We start from the raw sequence: 18,244 nt of genomic DNA on the forward strand, positions 1-18,244 counted from the left end.
AGCTATAAAGTAAATATGAGTTTTAGATTGTTTACGACAAAGTGACCTGCCATAGACATGTTGATAAAGTTATTGTGAATGCATCTGCACAAGTATACGAGCAGAGGACTCTGTGAGGACATCTATCCCACCGCGCACACACACACACACACACACACACACACACACACACTGACTCTGACACATTGTTCTCATTAGGTTTCTGGCACATACAGACTTCGAGGGAGGGGGGAAGATGAGAGGGAGAAAGAAAGAGGGAGCAGACAAGATTAAGAAGTAAAAGACAGATGGAGGACTTTATGAGAGACAAGGGAACAGAGGAAAGAGGGATGAAGAACAGGAGGAAGAGAAGGATAGCAAGAGAAATAGGTGAAAGATGGATCTGTAGATAGAGAAGGAGGAATGAAAGGGAAGAGAAGAGAGGAATGAGAGGGAAGTGAGTGAGGAGAGAGCAGCAGGCCAAACCACAGGGGAATTTCTGGGCAGTTTTGGGGGGGAAAATATAGAGGTTGGGGTCTGACTGCCTCACTTGCTTCTCTGTAAGCTATTATTTCGTTATTTCGGCCATACCATAAGATGATTACTTGTCTGTGTGTCTTGTGTGTGTGTGTGTGTGTGTGTGTGTATGTGTCTGTGTGTATGTGTCTGTGTGTGTGCGTGTGGTGAGAAAGAAGAGTGGAAGGCGGTTTGAAGGCGGGTAGTTTTACGGGTAGCTTTTCGCCACAACTAACGCCACAACCAAATATGTGTCGAGTCAGACCCTTCTGCCTTTTGCACTCCTCCTCTCCTCTACATGTTTCTACATCTTTTTTTCTTCTTCTGTCCATCCTCTTCCCTGTTTCCCTCTGTTGCTGCAGGCAGAGGGGAATGAAGAGAGGCAGATGAGCCGACCCCATGGGATGTTGGTCAGCATCTCTGGGGAATCTCCCTTGCACACATGAATGTAGATGCATACACAGAGGCAAATATGTGTGATTTGTGAGAACACACACAAACACACACACACACACACACACACACACACACACACACACACACACAATGAGCCGGTAGTCCTCTGTGTACAGTCCTAATTAGAAGCAGAAGTGGAGCTGAGTGAAAGGCCTGACAGAACTAATGAGTTCATTTAACAGCACCAAAGGAGAAGGAGAAAGACAAACAGACATGTGATGCAAGCAGAAAACACTAAACCTGTGTGTAATGATGGAAAGGGGAAAAAGCATTTTTCTGAGATTAATGGAATGTGAAGAGAAAGAGTTATTAGTTCTGGCAGGAAGAACTGGTGAAATGTTTTGCAGGGAAAAGCACCAATGCCTCTGTCAACAATATCCCATATATTCACATAATATTTTTCAAGGACTTGGTAGACTTGGCAATATGGACAAAATTATATTACAAGTAGAAAGAGCTAAATGGGTGAATCTGCAGTGCTTTTAGCATGTCAGCTTTTAAAAGAGGCCACATTGCATGACGAAGGATTTGATTTTTTGAAGCTACATCAAAGTCTGCAACTGCTCACAGCCCTTTCATTTAAACCAAACAAAGAAAAAAGAATAGGAGCAGATGTACAATGGTCCACACTGCCAACAAATTACACAACAGAGCATTCATAAGCTTTACTGCTGCAGAGTTCCTTCTCAACCATGTTTCAAGAAATGTTGGTTGTGAAGTTATCTGACTACAAAATCTGAATTAATTTGTCACAGAGTGTGCACAAGAGTTTTTAAATGTGTTGGTCACTCTGTTATATCTTACAGAAAACAAAGCATCTACTTGTCAGGTCTTTGGTAACAAGTGTAAGGTAACCAGTATGACGGCATGTGATGGTTTATTAAAAAAATGATTCCTCTGAAAAAAGGCTTCAGGAAGACAACCTCTATCAGGGACTTCAGACTTCAGACACACAAAAAAACAGTCAGGTCGTCTGTCCACAGCCCAAAATAGTTTTAAAGCAATGTTGGTTGTGAGTTGAACAGGCGTTTGATTTTTTTTTACAGGGATTTGCCCCAAACCTAACCACATAGTTTCCTTCCCCCCTAAACCTAACCATGTCGTTTCCTTTCCCCCCTAAACCTAACCTAGTAGTTTCCTTCCCCCCAAAACCTAACCATGTAGTTTCATTTTCCCCTGAACCTAACCATGTAGTTTCCTTTTCCCCCTTAACCTAACCATGTAGTCCCCCCCAACCTATCCCTGTAGTTTCCTCTTTCCCCTTAAACCTAACAATGTAGCCCCCCCAACTATCCATGTGGTTTCCTAATTCCCCTTAAACCTAACCATGTAGTTTCATTTTCCCCCCTAAACCTAACCATGTAGTTTCCTTTTCCACCCAAAACCTAACCATGTAGTTTCCTTTTCCGCCCAAATCCTAACCATGTAGTTTCCTTTCCCCCCAAAATCTAACCACGTAGTTTCCTTTTCCCCCCTAAACCTAGCCATGTAGTTTGTTTTCCCCCATAACTTAACCACATAGTTTTGGCGCCTAAACCTGACAAATCTGCAGCTCGCCCTTTAATGGTGTGATAATGACCTTTTGCACATATAGTTATTGGCGCAAACACCTTCTAACAAATATGTTAGAGGCTGTTAACAAAGGCTCATAACATTTGAAATGGGAATAGTTAACCCTATAATATCGTCACAATGTTGATATTGAGGTATTTGGTCATACCTATTGAACAAATTCATCAACAGAATAGGATTAGCTACTGATTAGCTCAGTTGTAAGCGATAAATTGCCAAACAAAAGATCCTTCAATCCCTGTGACATGATTAATATTGAGGAATTCTGGAAATGAACCAACCTGTTCTATGAAGTGTATCAGTATTTACTCATAATGGTTATAAGCTGCTGGGAAATCGGCACGTTCCCCTTTCCAGAGAACAGCCATCATTGTGAAACTCCTTGTCAGTGCAGGGAAATGAACTGTTCCCATATCCTCTTTTCCTGTCCCACTGATTTGGAAAGCTTGTTCTGTAAAACATTACCACATATGCACAGCTTTAGGTCTTATTGTGTTGAATCTTTATGGCTGAAGTTAGTAGCCAAAGATCAAATGGAAAGCTGCAGAGAGTGGAGGCGATACAGTTGTCTGTTTTGTCTTATGGGTATAACTCGGACTATCCAGACATCTTTTTCAAAGCATGTGAGCGAACATTATTGAACTGATTTACCAGTAACAAATATTAGAAATGTGAATGTGTCACAGTCTATGTCAAACTGGGTCAAGAGTCAGATGATGCCTCCATGGAATCCATCTAAAATAGCCAATTCTGAAAGTACCACATGGCCTGCAAAAAACACCAGCATATCACTCAACACCAGCCCGGTCAGACTACTTAGCAAATGCATATTAGTCTGGAACCTCTCAGTATATTTTTGATTTCCAATGGGTGCAGACCAAAATGCCTCCGTAAGACCAAGCTGGGGCAGTGCCTGGTGTGTTTTAAAGCAGGGAAGACATGGCAGCTTGGTCACAAACTTTCTCAAATTACAGCTAAACTCTAAAATGTGTTTCTTACTAAATTTGAGGCTCGAAATACGCAGTACCAGAATCTTAACATAATTGTAATTCATAATGATAAGGAAGGCAAGTAAGCCTTTTTAAAAGAGCAAAGAACTTTTGTGTCCAGGTATGTGTGTTGGAGTGTGCGTGTGTGTAAAACTCACAAAAAGCAGACAAGAGGACAAAAGCAGCACATCCAGAAATGACACCAAAAAATGTCTCAGCAAAGATTTCTTTTACAGTTAAACAAAGGCGGTGTAAAGAGAATGCTTAAGCGCAAGTCTTATAGTGGTCAGGATGACCCTGTACAACTGCTAACAGATGACTTGAATGCTGATAACCACCGCACAGTGATGCTGTTCGTTTAGTATTTGAAGATATAAACGAGCAGAACCACAGAGAGCCCTGCGTCTGCTCTGCGGTCGGAAAATATCTCCGCCGAACATCTCTGCAGCAAATCTGATTATTAGGCTGAAAGTAGGGCTTTGCTGCAGAGACATCCTCTTCCATATGACCCTCAGACATAAACACGGGCATTCAGGAATGCTCTCACACTCACTTAACTTACTCCAATCCACTTACGTTTGCAGAAATGATCCCAGACCTTGTTGGTATGGGCGGTGTGGTAATGAGGGCCGGTAAAATGAAGCTTCAATTTCTTGGCTTGTTGCCTCAGCATTACTACCAGCCCTGCCCTTTACTCTGAGTCATACATATCGTAATGTACACACAAGCACGCTGGGACTCATGCATTCTGCAACTCGGTCAGCTTCTATGGCCCAGTCATAAATAGTCTATATTCTAGTCTATAAATCTTTTGCTGAGCTCATTAACAACAAACAAGTCAAACCGTTCTGTAGCTCTCATGTACACACAAACCTCTCCAAGAATGACCTCACCTCTTGAGAGTCTTGTCTCAGGTTTCATACAGAGCAGAATGACCCAGCGGTCCAACACACACACATACCCAGACACTCAGTATTTGTCTCTTTCATTTCTCATATTCCCGCTCAGACTTCTTGCACACACAAGTAGACTATGAGGGAATTCATTGGAGGACACTGAGAAGATAAATGGGCATGTGTAAGGACGATAAGAGTGCAAGAGCAAGTGAGGGCACGTGAGCGTGTGCCAGCGGGGGTGGGAGGTGTACGAGGCTGCGGGACCAAATTTGGAAAGTGAATCCATCACATCGGAGCACAAGCCTTTATTTTACAACAGCCAACCTGCCAAGCTCACAGCCGTATGGCCAAGTCAGCTCTTATTTTTGTAAGATAATTTCACACAGGGGACCACTATGTCCTTTTAAGTCATGCTGGAAGATATTAGGAACTGTTTACATTCCCAGTTCTTGGCCGGAATATGATCAGTGTCCCTTCCATTTGAATAACTTACCGTATGAATAATTGGGTATGATAAAACTTCAGCCTGGACAAACACAGGACGGATTCTATTTTCATCCCACATAAATTTACAAGCTGAATGTTGACAGAATCAAGCCACAGCTTTCTCCAACTATGTTTGAAAAATGTAACCCTAACTGGGCCCCAAAGTGTATTTAAAAGCAGATTGAACGGTGACTTCTTTCAGAAAACTTCCCAGAGTGTTTCCTTATGGCCTGGTTTATGGCTGGCCGCACCATATATCCTGAGTGACTGGGTGTTATTGGGTGGAATCCCACAGATGGTCAAACTATCAACACGCTATTTCCTTAAGATCTATAGATACAGCTGTCCCAAACAAACAGCAAATGTGTTTATTCTAATATGATAACAAGTAAAGTATCTGTAGGTCTCACATATTTGTAAAAGATTTTGCTTAATTTGGCCAGTTAGGAGGAAGATTGTTATACCTAGGGAAAACTCAGGGAGTGTGATGTTTGGCTCGTCTTTTTGTCTCTGAAGACATAGTGGGAAAAAGTATTTGATGCTACATTTTATGGACTCCTTGAAGCAGTGATTCAACACAGCTAATCAATCTAAAAAGACATGTAAGCATAAGCAGCTTCTTGCCAACACATTAGCCATATTAGCCACTTTATAGGGTAATAATATGTGAATGTTGTATTCTTAACTTATCCCTCGGTGTGTCATTGAAAAATTATTTATCAATGCTTTCAAATTGAAGCTACCAAAAACAAAAAATATTATATCGTATAGTATGTGCAAAAACAAACTGCTCTCCAATCCATTGACTTTGTATTGGAAGAAGGAACCTCTTTCACAGTTTCGTCAGCTTGCAAAAAACTGAAAAAATGGTCAAAAGCTGTTACAGCTGTGAAAAATTTACTACCAACAAGTTAAAGAACTCAGAACTAAGTATTTACAATCTGACAAACCAAAATAAGACAAAAGTTTATATTAGCTAACATTAACTTGCTAACGCATAGCTGACATTAGCTTGCAAATATATAGCTAACATTAGCTTGCTAACATATAGCTAACATTAGCTTGCTTACATGTAGCTAACATTAGCTTGCTAACAGCCAAATTGTTCTTTCTGGTAGACAGAGTGTTAAAATAATCTGATTGTATTGTTAAGTATAATAGTTTTAGCCATTTGTTAGTGTTTCAGCCCATGGACTTTATAATCCTACTCCATTTAACAGTGAGCGATAATTGGGAACTGTGTTGTGTGCACTATTGCACTTGTGTGTTTGTTGTACTTGTAATTTATTCTTATACTACTGTCTATAAATCAAATTGCCACTCTGGGACTTTATAGTTTTACCTTACCTTACCTTATGGTTGTCTAAAAGTCAAATGAGTTTCAGGATCGCACAGCTTTCCCTATTGTAACTGCTGATGTCTCAAGTCTATATATTTCTGTGTCCACTTTTATCCTCTTAAAAGTTTGTTTTTTCGGTTTGGCAGTTTATAAAAGTTCTGGGTTTTTCAAACTGCTGGTGGTACATTCTACCAAACAGCAGCTTTTGACCATTTTTTAAAAAGTTTTTTGCTAGCAGGCGCAATTCTCAAGGAGGCAACGTCTTTCAATACAAAGTCAATGGAGATAGGTGGTTTATTTTCCCCTCTGAAGGGGGCGGGGCTGTGTATGCCCTATGGTATTTCTATATCAGCCACCTTGTATTGACCTATTAGATGTACATTGGTTAATATGAAATATATCCTCTTCTGTGTTCCTCCACAGTGAAGTACATCCGTGAGGTTTCTCCGCTCTTCAAGAAGCCGTCCCTAGTGGCCGACCTACCGTGGGACGGCGTTCGCCCACAGTCTCCTAGCTACAGCGGCAGCGAGGACTCTGGGTCGCCCAAACACAGCAGCTCCTCCTCCTCCAAAGACAGAAAAGTCATAAGCCTGAAGATGTGCTTCATCAGCAGGAACCTCACCATGCCAGATCTGGAGAACAGGTACGGTGTGAATCTCCTCAGTGTTTGTGTGTATGTTAGAGGGAAATAGCTGAGCATGTAGGAGTTTAGGTGCATCCGGGTGTGTGTGTTTTACAGCTGGGTGTGTTTTTTTTTCTCCTGTGTTTAACGTGTGTTCATTAGATTGGAATGTTTGTTCACTGATAGATGATGATCGTGACTCTTTGTGTTTGTGGATATTAAATAGATGGTCATCCATAAAAAATGACAATGGAATAATCAATAATTATTTTTATGTGTATTTTTATTATGAGTGGCAAAATAATATAAAGACTTTGTGATAAAGGATATTAACTCTGAATTGAATCACCTTTGCAAACATTTCTACAACAGGTGTGTCCCAGTAATTGCCCAGTGGCTGTATGCCAAGCTATTATAATGTTCATCAGCCTGTCTTATCCTTGTTATTTAGCTTTAACTTCTGTCAATGCAGTTTGTTAATATATTTCATATGCTGTCACTATTTTCCATTGAAGGATCTGCAGCTTGAAGACAGACTAATTGACTATAGAGCTTTATGGGTTTTCTCAGGTTACTTTAAAAACTCATATGAAATAACAGTTTATCTGAACAGCCATGGTTACAGTTCAAACAGGGAATGTTAGTAGACACAAATACTTGCCAAAAATGTAAACAGATATAGGGTAAAAGGGAAAAAAACACAAGACTTAGCTCACAGCCTTCACACAAAGCATGATGTGATTTGAACACTGATAGTAAAACCTTAATATACATTAATTCTATAAGAAATGGGAAAAAGGAAAACAAGACAAGACAAAGTCTTTTTTTAAACCTTTTTCTTACAGTGTTATTGCTTTTGTTGACAGCAATTTTATTAAACTGAAGAACATGCACAGTACCACTCATTTTGAAAATTATATCTGACATACCTATCCTGCTTTTAGGCCCCAAAGTAATCATTACACCTGCCAAGTTTGAATATAAGATAAGATATGACTTTATATATCCCGCAGTAGGGTAATTTAGTTGTCACAGCAGCTCAAGGTACAGGCACGTACAGGCCAATGATTTTATTGATGCCAGTAACATTGAGATACATAGCATATAAGAAACTGTTCGATGTGATTTGATTTCAGTTTTTCCAAACAAAATGTTCTGAAATTCTGAAGACAGAATAAAGAAGTTAAAAAATTAGACATATAAATACATTCTATCCACATTATATACATTATATACATACATTTCTGCTATTTGATATTTATTATTAATATATATTTTTTGTGTTTGTTTGTTTTTGTGAAAGTACTTTGCATTTTTACAGATATTACACATTGGATAAAAAATATTTTAGCATGTTAAATAGGTTAAATAGGTTGTTGCATGTAGTAGTATGAACATCAGTGAATAAATATATTTAAATATATCTGTGGTATATGACCTATATAATATAGAAAAAATACATAAGGCCTAATATAGGCCTAATGTGGTCGGATGTCTCATTATTTTTTCATTGATATGGAGGAAGCTCCAAGGAGATAACAGAGACTAAAAGAGAAAAATGAAAAACGTGTCAAGTATATGTAAAAAAACAAACAAACATATTTTCAATTAAAATTGATCTCAAAAGAAATGTTATAAAAATTGTTAAATTAAAAACATTTATTAGTAGAAGTATAAATGTTCATTGAGATCCACCATCTCATTTTCAACTTCATAAAATGCCCAAATAATTACATAAATAATAATTATAGCCACTCCTTTACCCACTGACTCTACTGTACACATTCACATAGAGAGCCATATACATAAATTTACATGCACCTACACATTAGAGAGCAACTATTTTCATATCAAGTATAATTAAAACCCAGAGCTCATTGTTGGATGATGAGTGAACTGTTGTAAAACCTGTTCATCAGGCCGCCCAAAAGCTTATAAATTCTGACCTCACTAGTCCACTTTTGTCATTGTGGTTAGTTCTTTTCCATGAGAGGTCTCCTAATACATTCCCTCTGTCTCATTCAGACTTCTGGAGCTCCATTCCCCAGATGGCCAGCATACGGTGGTGCTGCGCTGTAAAGATGGCCCCTCCGCCAACTCCTGGTTCACCGCCATCCACACCAACATCGCCGCTCTGCTGCCACACACCCTGGCTCACATCAACGCTTACCTGGGGGCGTCATCTTCTGCCTCCACACACCCCCATCTCAAACACATCGGCTGGCTGGCTGAACAGGTATATTCAGCTTTGCTTAGTTTGACAGCTGCATGCTCTGTGATAATCATTTTCAGTTTCCTAGGGCTTTTTGTCTAGGCAGGCTTTTTATCTTCAATGTTTTAAGTCTTAAAACATTAAAGACAAATGAGAAGAGAAGAATGGAATAAAACTTAAACGAATAACGAATATTATAGCAGACAGTAGTGTGTGTGTGTGGGGGGGGGGGGGGGTTCAGCATAGTATCGCAATATATGTATAATATGGCAATATTATATTGATTCATCGCCGCCATGTATCAATATTAAGCATTCCGTTTTTGTTTTTTTTCGAAGGCCATAGCATGCTCACTTTTAGGAATATACTGGAGATATTGGTATCATATGAAACTAGAAGATCTAAGGAATCTATAGGCATTTTGTCAGGATATTGTGTCGGGAAGTTGTCGAAATAACTGCACAGTTAGGTGTTGTTTTATGTTTCATTAAAAAAAAATTCAGGTCAGTGAAGCTTAAATTTGAGGAAAGTTTGAGAAAATGCTGCAGTTGTTGTCGTCCATACATGTTTGATATCAGTTAAGTTCAGTTTGACTGAATACTTTGTTGGTCAGTCTTTGGGTTTTCTCTTATTTGACAAATGAATTCTCGATTTAATTTAATTTTGTGGACAAAATGCAGTTAAACAGTTAAATCAAAATATATTGTATCGTAATACCTACCATATCGTATCGTGACTCATGTATCAGGATAAAATCGTATCGTGGGGGCTCTGGTGATTCCCACCTCTAGAAGATGACTATAAATAGAAGGCATAGTGGAGATAAACGAGCTACTACGTGGGGTGGTTTTGTGAAGCCAGAGGACATGACAGCTTTGATAGCAGTATCTATCTTGTCTATAGCCGTCGTCAATGTTCCTATTAATCCTCCTTGGTTCCAGCTTGACAAAGGCCTTAGTCCACCCATGGAGCTCATTAATTGACCGAAAAAAATACTGTTTCCTGTCATGATGCCAGGCGACGTAGTCAACAGTGTGGAATGGGCAGATACAAAGGTCTGGACACAGGCAACAGGTACCATTCTAGGATGCCAAAATGAAACATTGCTGTTGTCTGGTTAATGTTTCCTGTGAGCTGGTGTCTGCTCCCGACCAAAGACTGTTGTTAGAAACACCTCTGTCTTGCAGTTCAACAGGACCAACACAGTGGTGAGTCTAGCTTATAGTGACGCGTTATTATGGTGTTCCAAGCATTTACACTGCTGAAGGCTGATAAACCCAGCTTGGTCAAGAATTACTATAGCTCCAATTAGGGATGAGAATAAGTAATCAATGATAGATTAATGGACGTTAAGAATTTGGTTGATCATGTGGAATTTTATACGACCTGTGTATTTTTTTATTTTAATTTTATCTATGACTGTGTATCAGAACTACTTACTGAACTGAAAAACGGATGAGTGTTCAGTTCTGCGGCCATTCATGAATATAAAACACACAGAAAAATAAGTATTCATTTGAGCAAAACTAGCTTACTGTATCAAACCTTGCTAGCATGAATTACTAGGTTTAATTTGATCCAAAACTTATTTAAACACAAAACACACTTAAATATGCAAGATTACTGTGAAAACTAACCTCATGCCTCTTCGGCGGCTAAAACATAAAACATTGAACTCCTTGACATTATCTTTACAGTATCACCTCAGTTGAGTTAGTTTTACGATAGACAGGAAGTCTCTTTTCATCCTTTCAAAATAAAAGCGATCATTATCAAAATAGGCTTTTGCATAGTACTGTATATATATATTTAATTTTGCCCATGTATGCATGTTTTATCCATACCGAAGGATGGATAAACACATAATACACAGAAATATATGACATTATAACATTAGACACTTATAGCATTTTTCAGCATTTGTAACAACTTCCTGCACTGTATAGCAACCCCAAAAATGGAAGGTGGGCTTATTAAAAAGAAAGTGTCATTGAGTCTGTCAGTAAATTAAATTAAAGGTGTCAGTACTGTCAAAGCATTTCAGAGAGGGAGAGAAAATGTTGCTTACAGTTTAGCTTTCTGCTAACTGCAGCCAGAGGCTCACAGCTGCGGCTGATTCAGTTCATGTTTATGTAGCGAGCGAGAGCCTCAAATCGCATTTTGTCATCTCAAAGGGCTTCACAGGCCCACAACTTTGCAAAGAAAACAAGATGGTAATTCTTATATAATTGCCACGATATACAGCATCAAGATCACAATCGGGATCGCAATGAATGAAATGCATGACGAGGAATCGTACAGGTTACTGTATGCAGTGCATGCATATGCCTGTGCTTGGAATGTACTGAGGACAGAGAGGGGAAAGCTGCAGGAGGACGGCTGTATTTTCAAGTTCTGGCATGTTTTTGTCTTTTCCAGAAAACTGCATACCCCAACTTTAAATTTAATCTTAAGATTCAATACAGGTGACGATATGTCATACATCCTGGAACGTAGAGTATTTTTATCAGCACAGGCTTTTATGAGAGTGTGGTATTGCAGTGCATTTTCAGGTTAGATAAATACATAGTTGAAACACATGCTGCCCTCAAAAGGAAATGGTATCAGTGGTTTTTCAGTTTTGTTTGCTACAGACCCTTTTTCATTACTCCTCCTGCTGCACATACACACATACGCTGCAGCAGTACACAGGAAGTGTGTGTGTTTTCTTGTATTAACTTTAGTCCTAAATTTAAACATGTGAACCAGGGCTATTCTCAATTCACATTCAGGAAAAAGACCCTTACTCTGAATGATATCTTTTCACTTTGATGAAGTGTTCATTCAAGGTCATGTTGAATGTACAGCTGTCTGGCTGTGTTTATCTTGACCTGGCTCAAACAGGATACACCAATGCAAGTTTCCGTTGCATTACACTACTTCCTGTGGAGTCCACCTACTCACCACAGTTGCACTCTCAAACACACTGTCTGGTTTATTGTCATTACTTTTCATTGAAACTCATATAACGAAACACTCCCATCACTCAGCTATGACTCAGACAATCCCACTCCGCCCTATTTTTAACACAATGATATCAAAATTCAGGTCAGACTGTCAGGGTGAGCTACTTAACTCTTATGCTGCTGCACGCTGTCAAATTCATCATTAAACTACATCACTATACCTGTGCATCAGGGCTATGCAATTAAAATTGATCGAGTACGGATATCAAATAAAAATAATCAACAATCAGTGATTAAAAACCTTCTGTAAACTATAATACTTTGTTTTTTTTTTAAGTAAAACACAATACACAATACAAAACAAGTACATTCAGAACATTGGAAACCCTGACTATTAGAAAACATCTCTCTGTTGCTTCAGAGGCCATAACAGACTTTGTTGATTTCCCATCCACGGGGTCAACCAAAGCGGTCTCATCAGCTTCTTCCTTCATGTTCACTCTGGTTTGTTGTTGTCTGAACTCATGAACGCTAGTTGGTACTCCAGTATAATCGGTCCGCCTGAAACTCGTCCAGTGAGAAACGTTCTGCGGTGCAAAAATAAGTGCGATTAAAATGTGTCAATTTTTTTAACCTGTTAATTTTTGTGTAATTAATTCATCTTAATTAACGTGTTAAAGTCCCGCCCCTAATTATTTTTTATTAGTATTTCTACATTTACACATTTTCGTCCATATTGAGCAGAACATATTCTAAATACAACCATATTTCTTACAAATTATGTAAAAAATTGTTATATACCATAGTGTTGCGATGTAAACGTGGATTGTATTTTTTCTCATTTTAGTATAATTGATTTTTATGGGAAAAAAATTACTGGTTACACCAACTGACACTGCGTTAGATCACGTCATTGAGCCATACACCGTTAAACTACATCATTAAACCTGTTCTCTGTACCAACCTTTTGGAATTGGGGTTGTTTTAGTTTAACTTATTAGTGCTGACATCTCCTCCTGACTTTCTTCTTCAGGTCCAGCTGGAAGGAGGAAGGCAGCAGTACAAGCCAGTGGTCATGGCACTGACAGAGAAGGACATCCTGCTATTTGAATCTGTGCCATGGAGCAGAGAGTCCTGGTCCATGCCTCTGCTCACACATCCGCTGCTAGCCACAAGGTAAAGACAACAGACAGCAAGGTCACTCAGCTAAAGCCAGGATGTTCAAATCTTACCTGACATCTCACATCATACTATGGAACAAATGCAATGACAGTCACAACAAGAACACAGATAAAACATTACTCTTTTATAGGCCTGTCACGATAAACACTATATCGACTTATCGTTCAATATATAAAAATGGACACAATAGTTTCTTTCTGGACTCAATATATTGTCCTTAACATGTGTCACTTTTTGTGCTGTTTTGTGTTTAAAGTAATGCTGCAAATGATTGACAGGCAACACGAATTGACAAAAAAAAACTATATTTCCTAAGCAGCCATTCCAGTTTAAATAATATTACACAATATAATACATAAGGTTTATCTCAGTGCAGTTTTTGTAAACAGAGCCTGAAAGTCTATTTTATTTGTTTTGTTTGCATATCAATTGACTGTCAAAAGGAACAGTTTTAGCAGTTTTTCAGTTTAGTACTTTCAGTTTCACTACTTTCCATCTACTCATAACATAATTTCTGGTAAGTACCTTGAAGCTTACAGTTGCTCACATTTAAATCAAAGGAAAAAAATTGCTAGATCAGTGGTCTCTTTTTCAGTGGAGGAGGAGCAGGGTTTTGCAATGCAACTGGGAAACCGTCACCTGTAAAAAACAAAACAAATGTCAACACCCAGTTCCTTTTGTTAAGAAAATTGCAATAACTACACCAGAGTGTTATGGTTCTGTCACTTCAGAGACCAGGACCCTTTGCCCACTTAAAAAAAGAGTCTTGCCAGTGCAGATTATCTATGGGAGTGCATATTATTGTAGCTATTTGTTTCTTGTTCGTATTTATTGTATTGTTTGATTATTCTAGACATTTGTTTATTTTGATTATATATTTTTTTGCTAGTATTTGTTTAGTTTAATCATCATTATTGTTTAGCGTATTTAGTTTACAAAGTATTTTTGTTTCTTATGGAAATTAGGGTGACACTGTGGGTGCCTGATGTTATATAGGTAGGTGGGTAGGCACCTGGGTGGGCCTATGGGGGTTTTTTTACCAGCGAAGAGAGGCACCAGGCATCAGTTCTTGTGTTGCTTGATCGTATTGGATATAATTAACCTTTGGCATTTTGATCAGGTTTGTTTTTAATGTTATTTTTGTTATTTTTTGAGTAAATGGCCACTACACATATGTCTCTCCCACCAGACTGGTACATTCTGGCAGTGCCAGGGGTTCTCCAGCCCAGGGTTCAGACTTGGTGTTTGCCACTCGGACAGGCACGGGACAAGGCATCGAGTCCCACATCTTCAGAGTGGAGACCCACTGGGACCTGTCCTCATGGACGCGGGCCCTCGTGCAGGGAGCACACGCTGCCGCTGAGCTTATCAAAGAAGTCTCTATTGGTGAGTGTGTGTGTGGGTGTGGGTGGGTGTGTGTGTATGTGTCTGTGTGTGTACAATAAGTGATTAGTCATTTCCATAGTCCCCTGTTGACTTTGGTCCACAGATGTACAGTATATTGTTACAATTATAGAGATCTAGATAAATCCAATAATCCTTCTTGATTTAGAATTGAGGTCATCCCACGTGGTGATGTTTTTTGTCCACAGGAAACACTTACTGTATAAGCAAGGCAAGTGAAGTTTATTTGTATAGCACCTTTCAACAGGGCAATTCAAAGTGCTTTACACACAACATTAAAAGCATTAGAAAGAGACATCTATAAAATCATAAAAACGTAAGACTGCAGCAGATTAAAAAAAAAAAATCAAATATCAAAGGGATTGAAGTTACAGTGCAGTAAAGGTAGTAGCAAACAGAAAAGTGTTCAGTCTTGATTTAAAAGAGCTGAGAGTTGCAGCAGACCTGCAGTTTTCTGGGAGTTTGTTCCAGATATGTGGTGCATAAAAACTGAATGCTGCCTCTCCATGTTTAGTTCTGACTCTGGGAACACGGAGCAGAGCTGTCCCTGATTATCTGAGAGTTATGGATTGTTGGTAGCTAAGCAGAAGATCGTAAATGTATTTCGGCCCTAAACCACTCAGTGCTTTGTAGACCAACAATAATATTTTCAAATAATTTCTTTGATAGATAGGAAACCAGTGTAAGGACCTCAGAACTGGAGTAATATGATCTACTTTTTTCGTCTTAGTGAGGACTCGAGCAGCAGCGTTCTGAATGAGCTGCAGCTGTCTGATCAACTTTTTAGGGAGAACTGTAAAGACACTGTTATAGTAGTCGAGCCTGCTGAAGATAAAGGCATGGAAGTTTTTTTCCAAATCCTGCTGAGAGATAAGTCCTTTATTCTTTGATATATTCTCTAGGTGATAATAGGCTGACTTAGGGCTGGGCGATATGCACCAAAAGTCATATCCTGACATATTTAGGCTGAATATCATATATCCCAATATTTTTATCGCAAAATGAGAACATATGTTCAGTCAAAGTCAAAGCCAAATATGACATGCCACAAGTAGTTTTATTGAAACCGTTAATTCAAGTGAACATAAATACTATATAACAGGAGTACCTTTTAAAAAAATCAAAGCTCCACAAAGTGCACATTTAAATAAAAAATAAAAAATCTTAAATAAAAATAGCCTATGAAGGAAAATAGGCCAATCTTTTTTCAGAAATAAATATATTTATGTGAGAAAAGAATAATGAACTTTGAAAAATAACTAAATATGACAAACCCTAGTAAGGGCAGAATCTATATATAAAGAAAGAAAAAAAATTCGACTATACCACAGCGCAGAGGCACCTGCATGCATGGCTCCTCAAGACTTTTTTACTTTATATGTGCCAGTACACACAGGTTCCCAGCAGTGTGGTAGAGTGAGTAAGCAGACCTTTAAACAGAGGATGTGGGTTTCACTTTTAACATGAAATCATCACAGGAACAAGTGGATGTTAAGGGGAAGCTAGTTTTCTATAGAAAATTAACCCACATATCACACTTGTACAGGATTTTTTTTTCTATTTTCAGATAAGTACAAATAAAATATTCTGCATGTAGGCCTTTAAATGTCTGAATACTCTGACTGTGACAGGAAGCTCCTGACAGCAACTGGCTCCCTGGCAGCGTGCAGCAGCTCAGACACTGCAGCTCTGTGCAGGAAAAGCAGAAGTGGGAGCCAGCAGAGGGGAATGTTTCCACTCTGTGCAGAACAATAGTTGGCTGCCGGAACAGCGCTGGAAAGCTTTTCTTCTTTTTCTTTTTTTCCTGTCCTTTTGCTGTTGCACATTCAAGCCAGTCGAGTTACAGTAATGCACATAATGCTTGCGGATCAAATGACATCACAGTTTTAGCTTCACCAGGAAGGATAGGAACAGAAAGAGGAACATCCTATTCAGGTTTAATTCCAATGCTGTAGATTATTCAGGTGATAGTTAACACATTGTAGAGAAATATATTTAATTTGTCAACACATGGTATGATTTCAGGGTTTTTTTTAGTTAGTGTTAAGCCAATTTGTAGACATGAGGTACATATAGTATTACTCACCCAATGGAACTTTTCTCACCCACGCTCACCTTTACACCGTCTCTGTCTGTCTTCCAGGTTGCACGTTGAACAGACAGGATGTCAGGCTGACGCTGCACTATGAGAAAGGTTTCACTGTGACAAGGGAGCCGGCAGATCCAGCCGGGGGCGCCGTGCTGTTCAGATACCCCTATGAGAAGCTCAAAATGTCCGCAGACGATGGAATACGTAATCTCTACCTTGACTTTGGGGGTCCAGAGGGAGAAATGGTAAGTGAAGGCAATCCTCGGTGCTCGGTGAGAGCAGTTGGACTCAAAGTCATTGTAACTCTTCATAACCAGTTTATTACTTAATTATTTTAGTCGTAAAGTCTAAAAACAATGTGATTATCACATCTTATTCCAGCATATTATTCTCATGGCAGGGTTGTTTTGTTGTTGTAGAAAAGTAAGTGGAAATTGGTTCAGTCTGTGCATTGTTTCAAGCATTCATTCATTGGGATTGGATGTTGGGGGTGTCCTTTTTGATATTACCACATAGGGGCACCAAAGTAACCATGAGAACTCTGACAGTTTTACAGAGAGAGCTGCACTACAGAGCCCCTCTGGGTCACATGGTAGAAACTATTTTTTTCTCACTTGGGACTTTAAATTTAATGTTATTTCTACAGAAGAGCAGTTTCTGTTTGTGCAGTGGCTGTAATTTCAGGATGCTAACATTAGCTATGAGGAAGACCAACATAATTTAACACAACAATGGAATAAACATGTATTACAGCACATCAGATCAATTTATTCAGTAAGCAAAGTAGATCATTATCAATACGCATTGCTGTGTTATTTACTAAGTCTAACCGTATGTGATTGTTCATGTTTTATCCACATCTAAGCACCTGAATGCAGCTGAATTATTTTAGTGTAAATTACCATAATACATTGACATTCCAAACAAAGATTTACACATGGAGGGTTTTTTTTTACCGTGTGATCCAGGGGGGTTAAGTGCTGTATTGTTACTTAACATTCGGCATTTTTAGCCTCTTCTTGCAAAGCACACCCAAATCTCTGACAAACTGTTGGCAGTCAAGTTGCATTGTGGTTAATGTGGGGGCAAAAAAGCATGTAATAAAAAATACTTTAAAAAAAAAAAAATGCATTAAAATTCACAAATAATTCAGCAAAGAACTGCTGTTACAATAAACACTACAGATTTAAAACAGTACAGCTGATGATATATTAACCCTCCTGTTATGTTTGTTATTTCAGGAACAGCAATAACCTGCGGCATGTTTAATTATCCAAAAGTGTCAGAAACTAAAAAATCCCAATAAACGTTGTTTTTATTTCATTAATAACTCCATTACTAAACATTTCAATCAATATTTAGTGCAATGGTGATCTTTACCTGTCACAGATCATGGTTAAATGAGGATAATTCACTCTTTTTTCATAAATGCGTGTTAAAACCTTTATTTTATGTACATTGGAAAGACCTGCATATAAAATACAATGGTTTTACATGACATTGATTTTTTTTTTTACATTTTTCTTTTTTAAATTTTTTCTTTTTATGCTTTTATAC

General features: G+C 38.6%; 1 protein-coding gene across 2 annotated transcripts in view; it reads left to right on the top strand.

The window, feature by feature from the left end:
* sntb2 (syntrophin, beta 2) overlaps window positions 1–18,244 on the top strand; it is a 38,394-nt gene that overhangs the window by 15,322 nt on the left and 4,828 nt on the right. The window contains exons 2-6 of one of the 2 annotated variants that reach the window (XM_059335499.1): window positions 6,657–6,876; window positions 8,881–9,091; window positions 13,046–13,188; window positions 14,384–14,580; window positions 16,742–16,932. In XM_059335499.1, coding sequence (XP_059191482.1) covers window positions 6,657–6,876; window positions 8,881–9,091; window positions 13,046–13,188; window positions 14,384–14,580; window positions 16,742–16,932 — 962 coding nt within the window. Of the gene's footprint in view, window positions 1–6,656; window positions 6,877–8,880; window positions 9,092–13,045; window positions 13,189–14,383; window positions 14,581–16,229; window positions 16,695–16,741; window positions 16,933–18,244 lie in introns of those variants that run through there. The other variant, XM_059335500.1, reaches the window with a different exon arrangement.

This window comes from Centropristis striata, chromosome 6 (assembly GCF_030273125.1).
Source record: "Centropristis striata isolate RG_2023a ecotype Rhode Island chromosome 6, C.striata_1.0, whole genome shotgun sequence".
NCBI classification, from domain to species: domain Eukaryota; kingdom Metazoa; phylum Chordata; class Actinopteri; order Perciformes; family Serranidae; genus Centropristis; species Centropristis striata.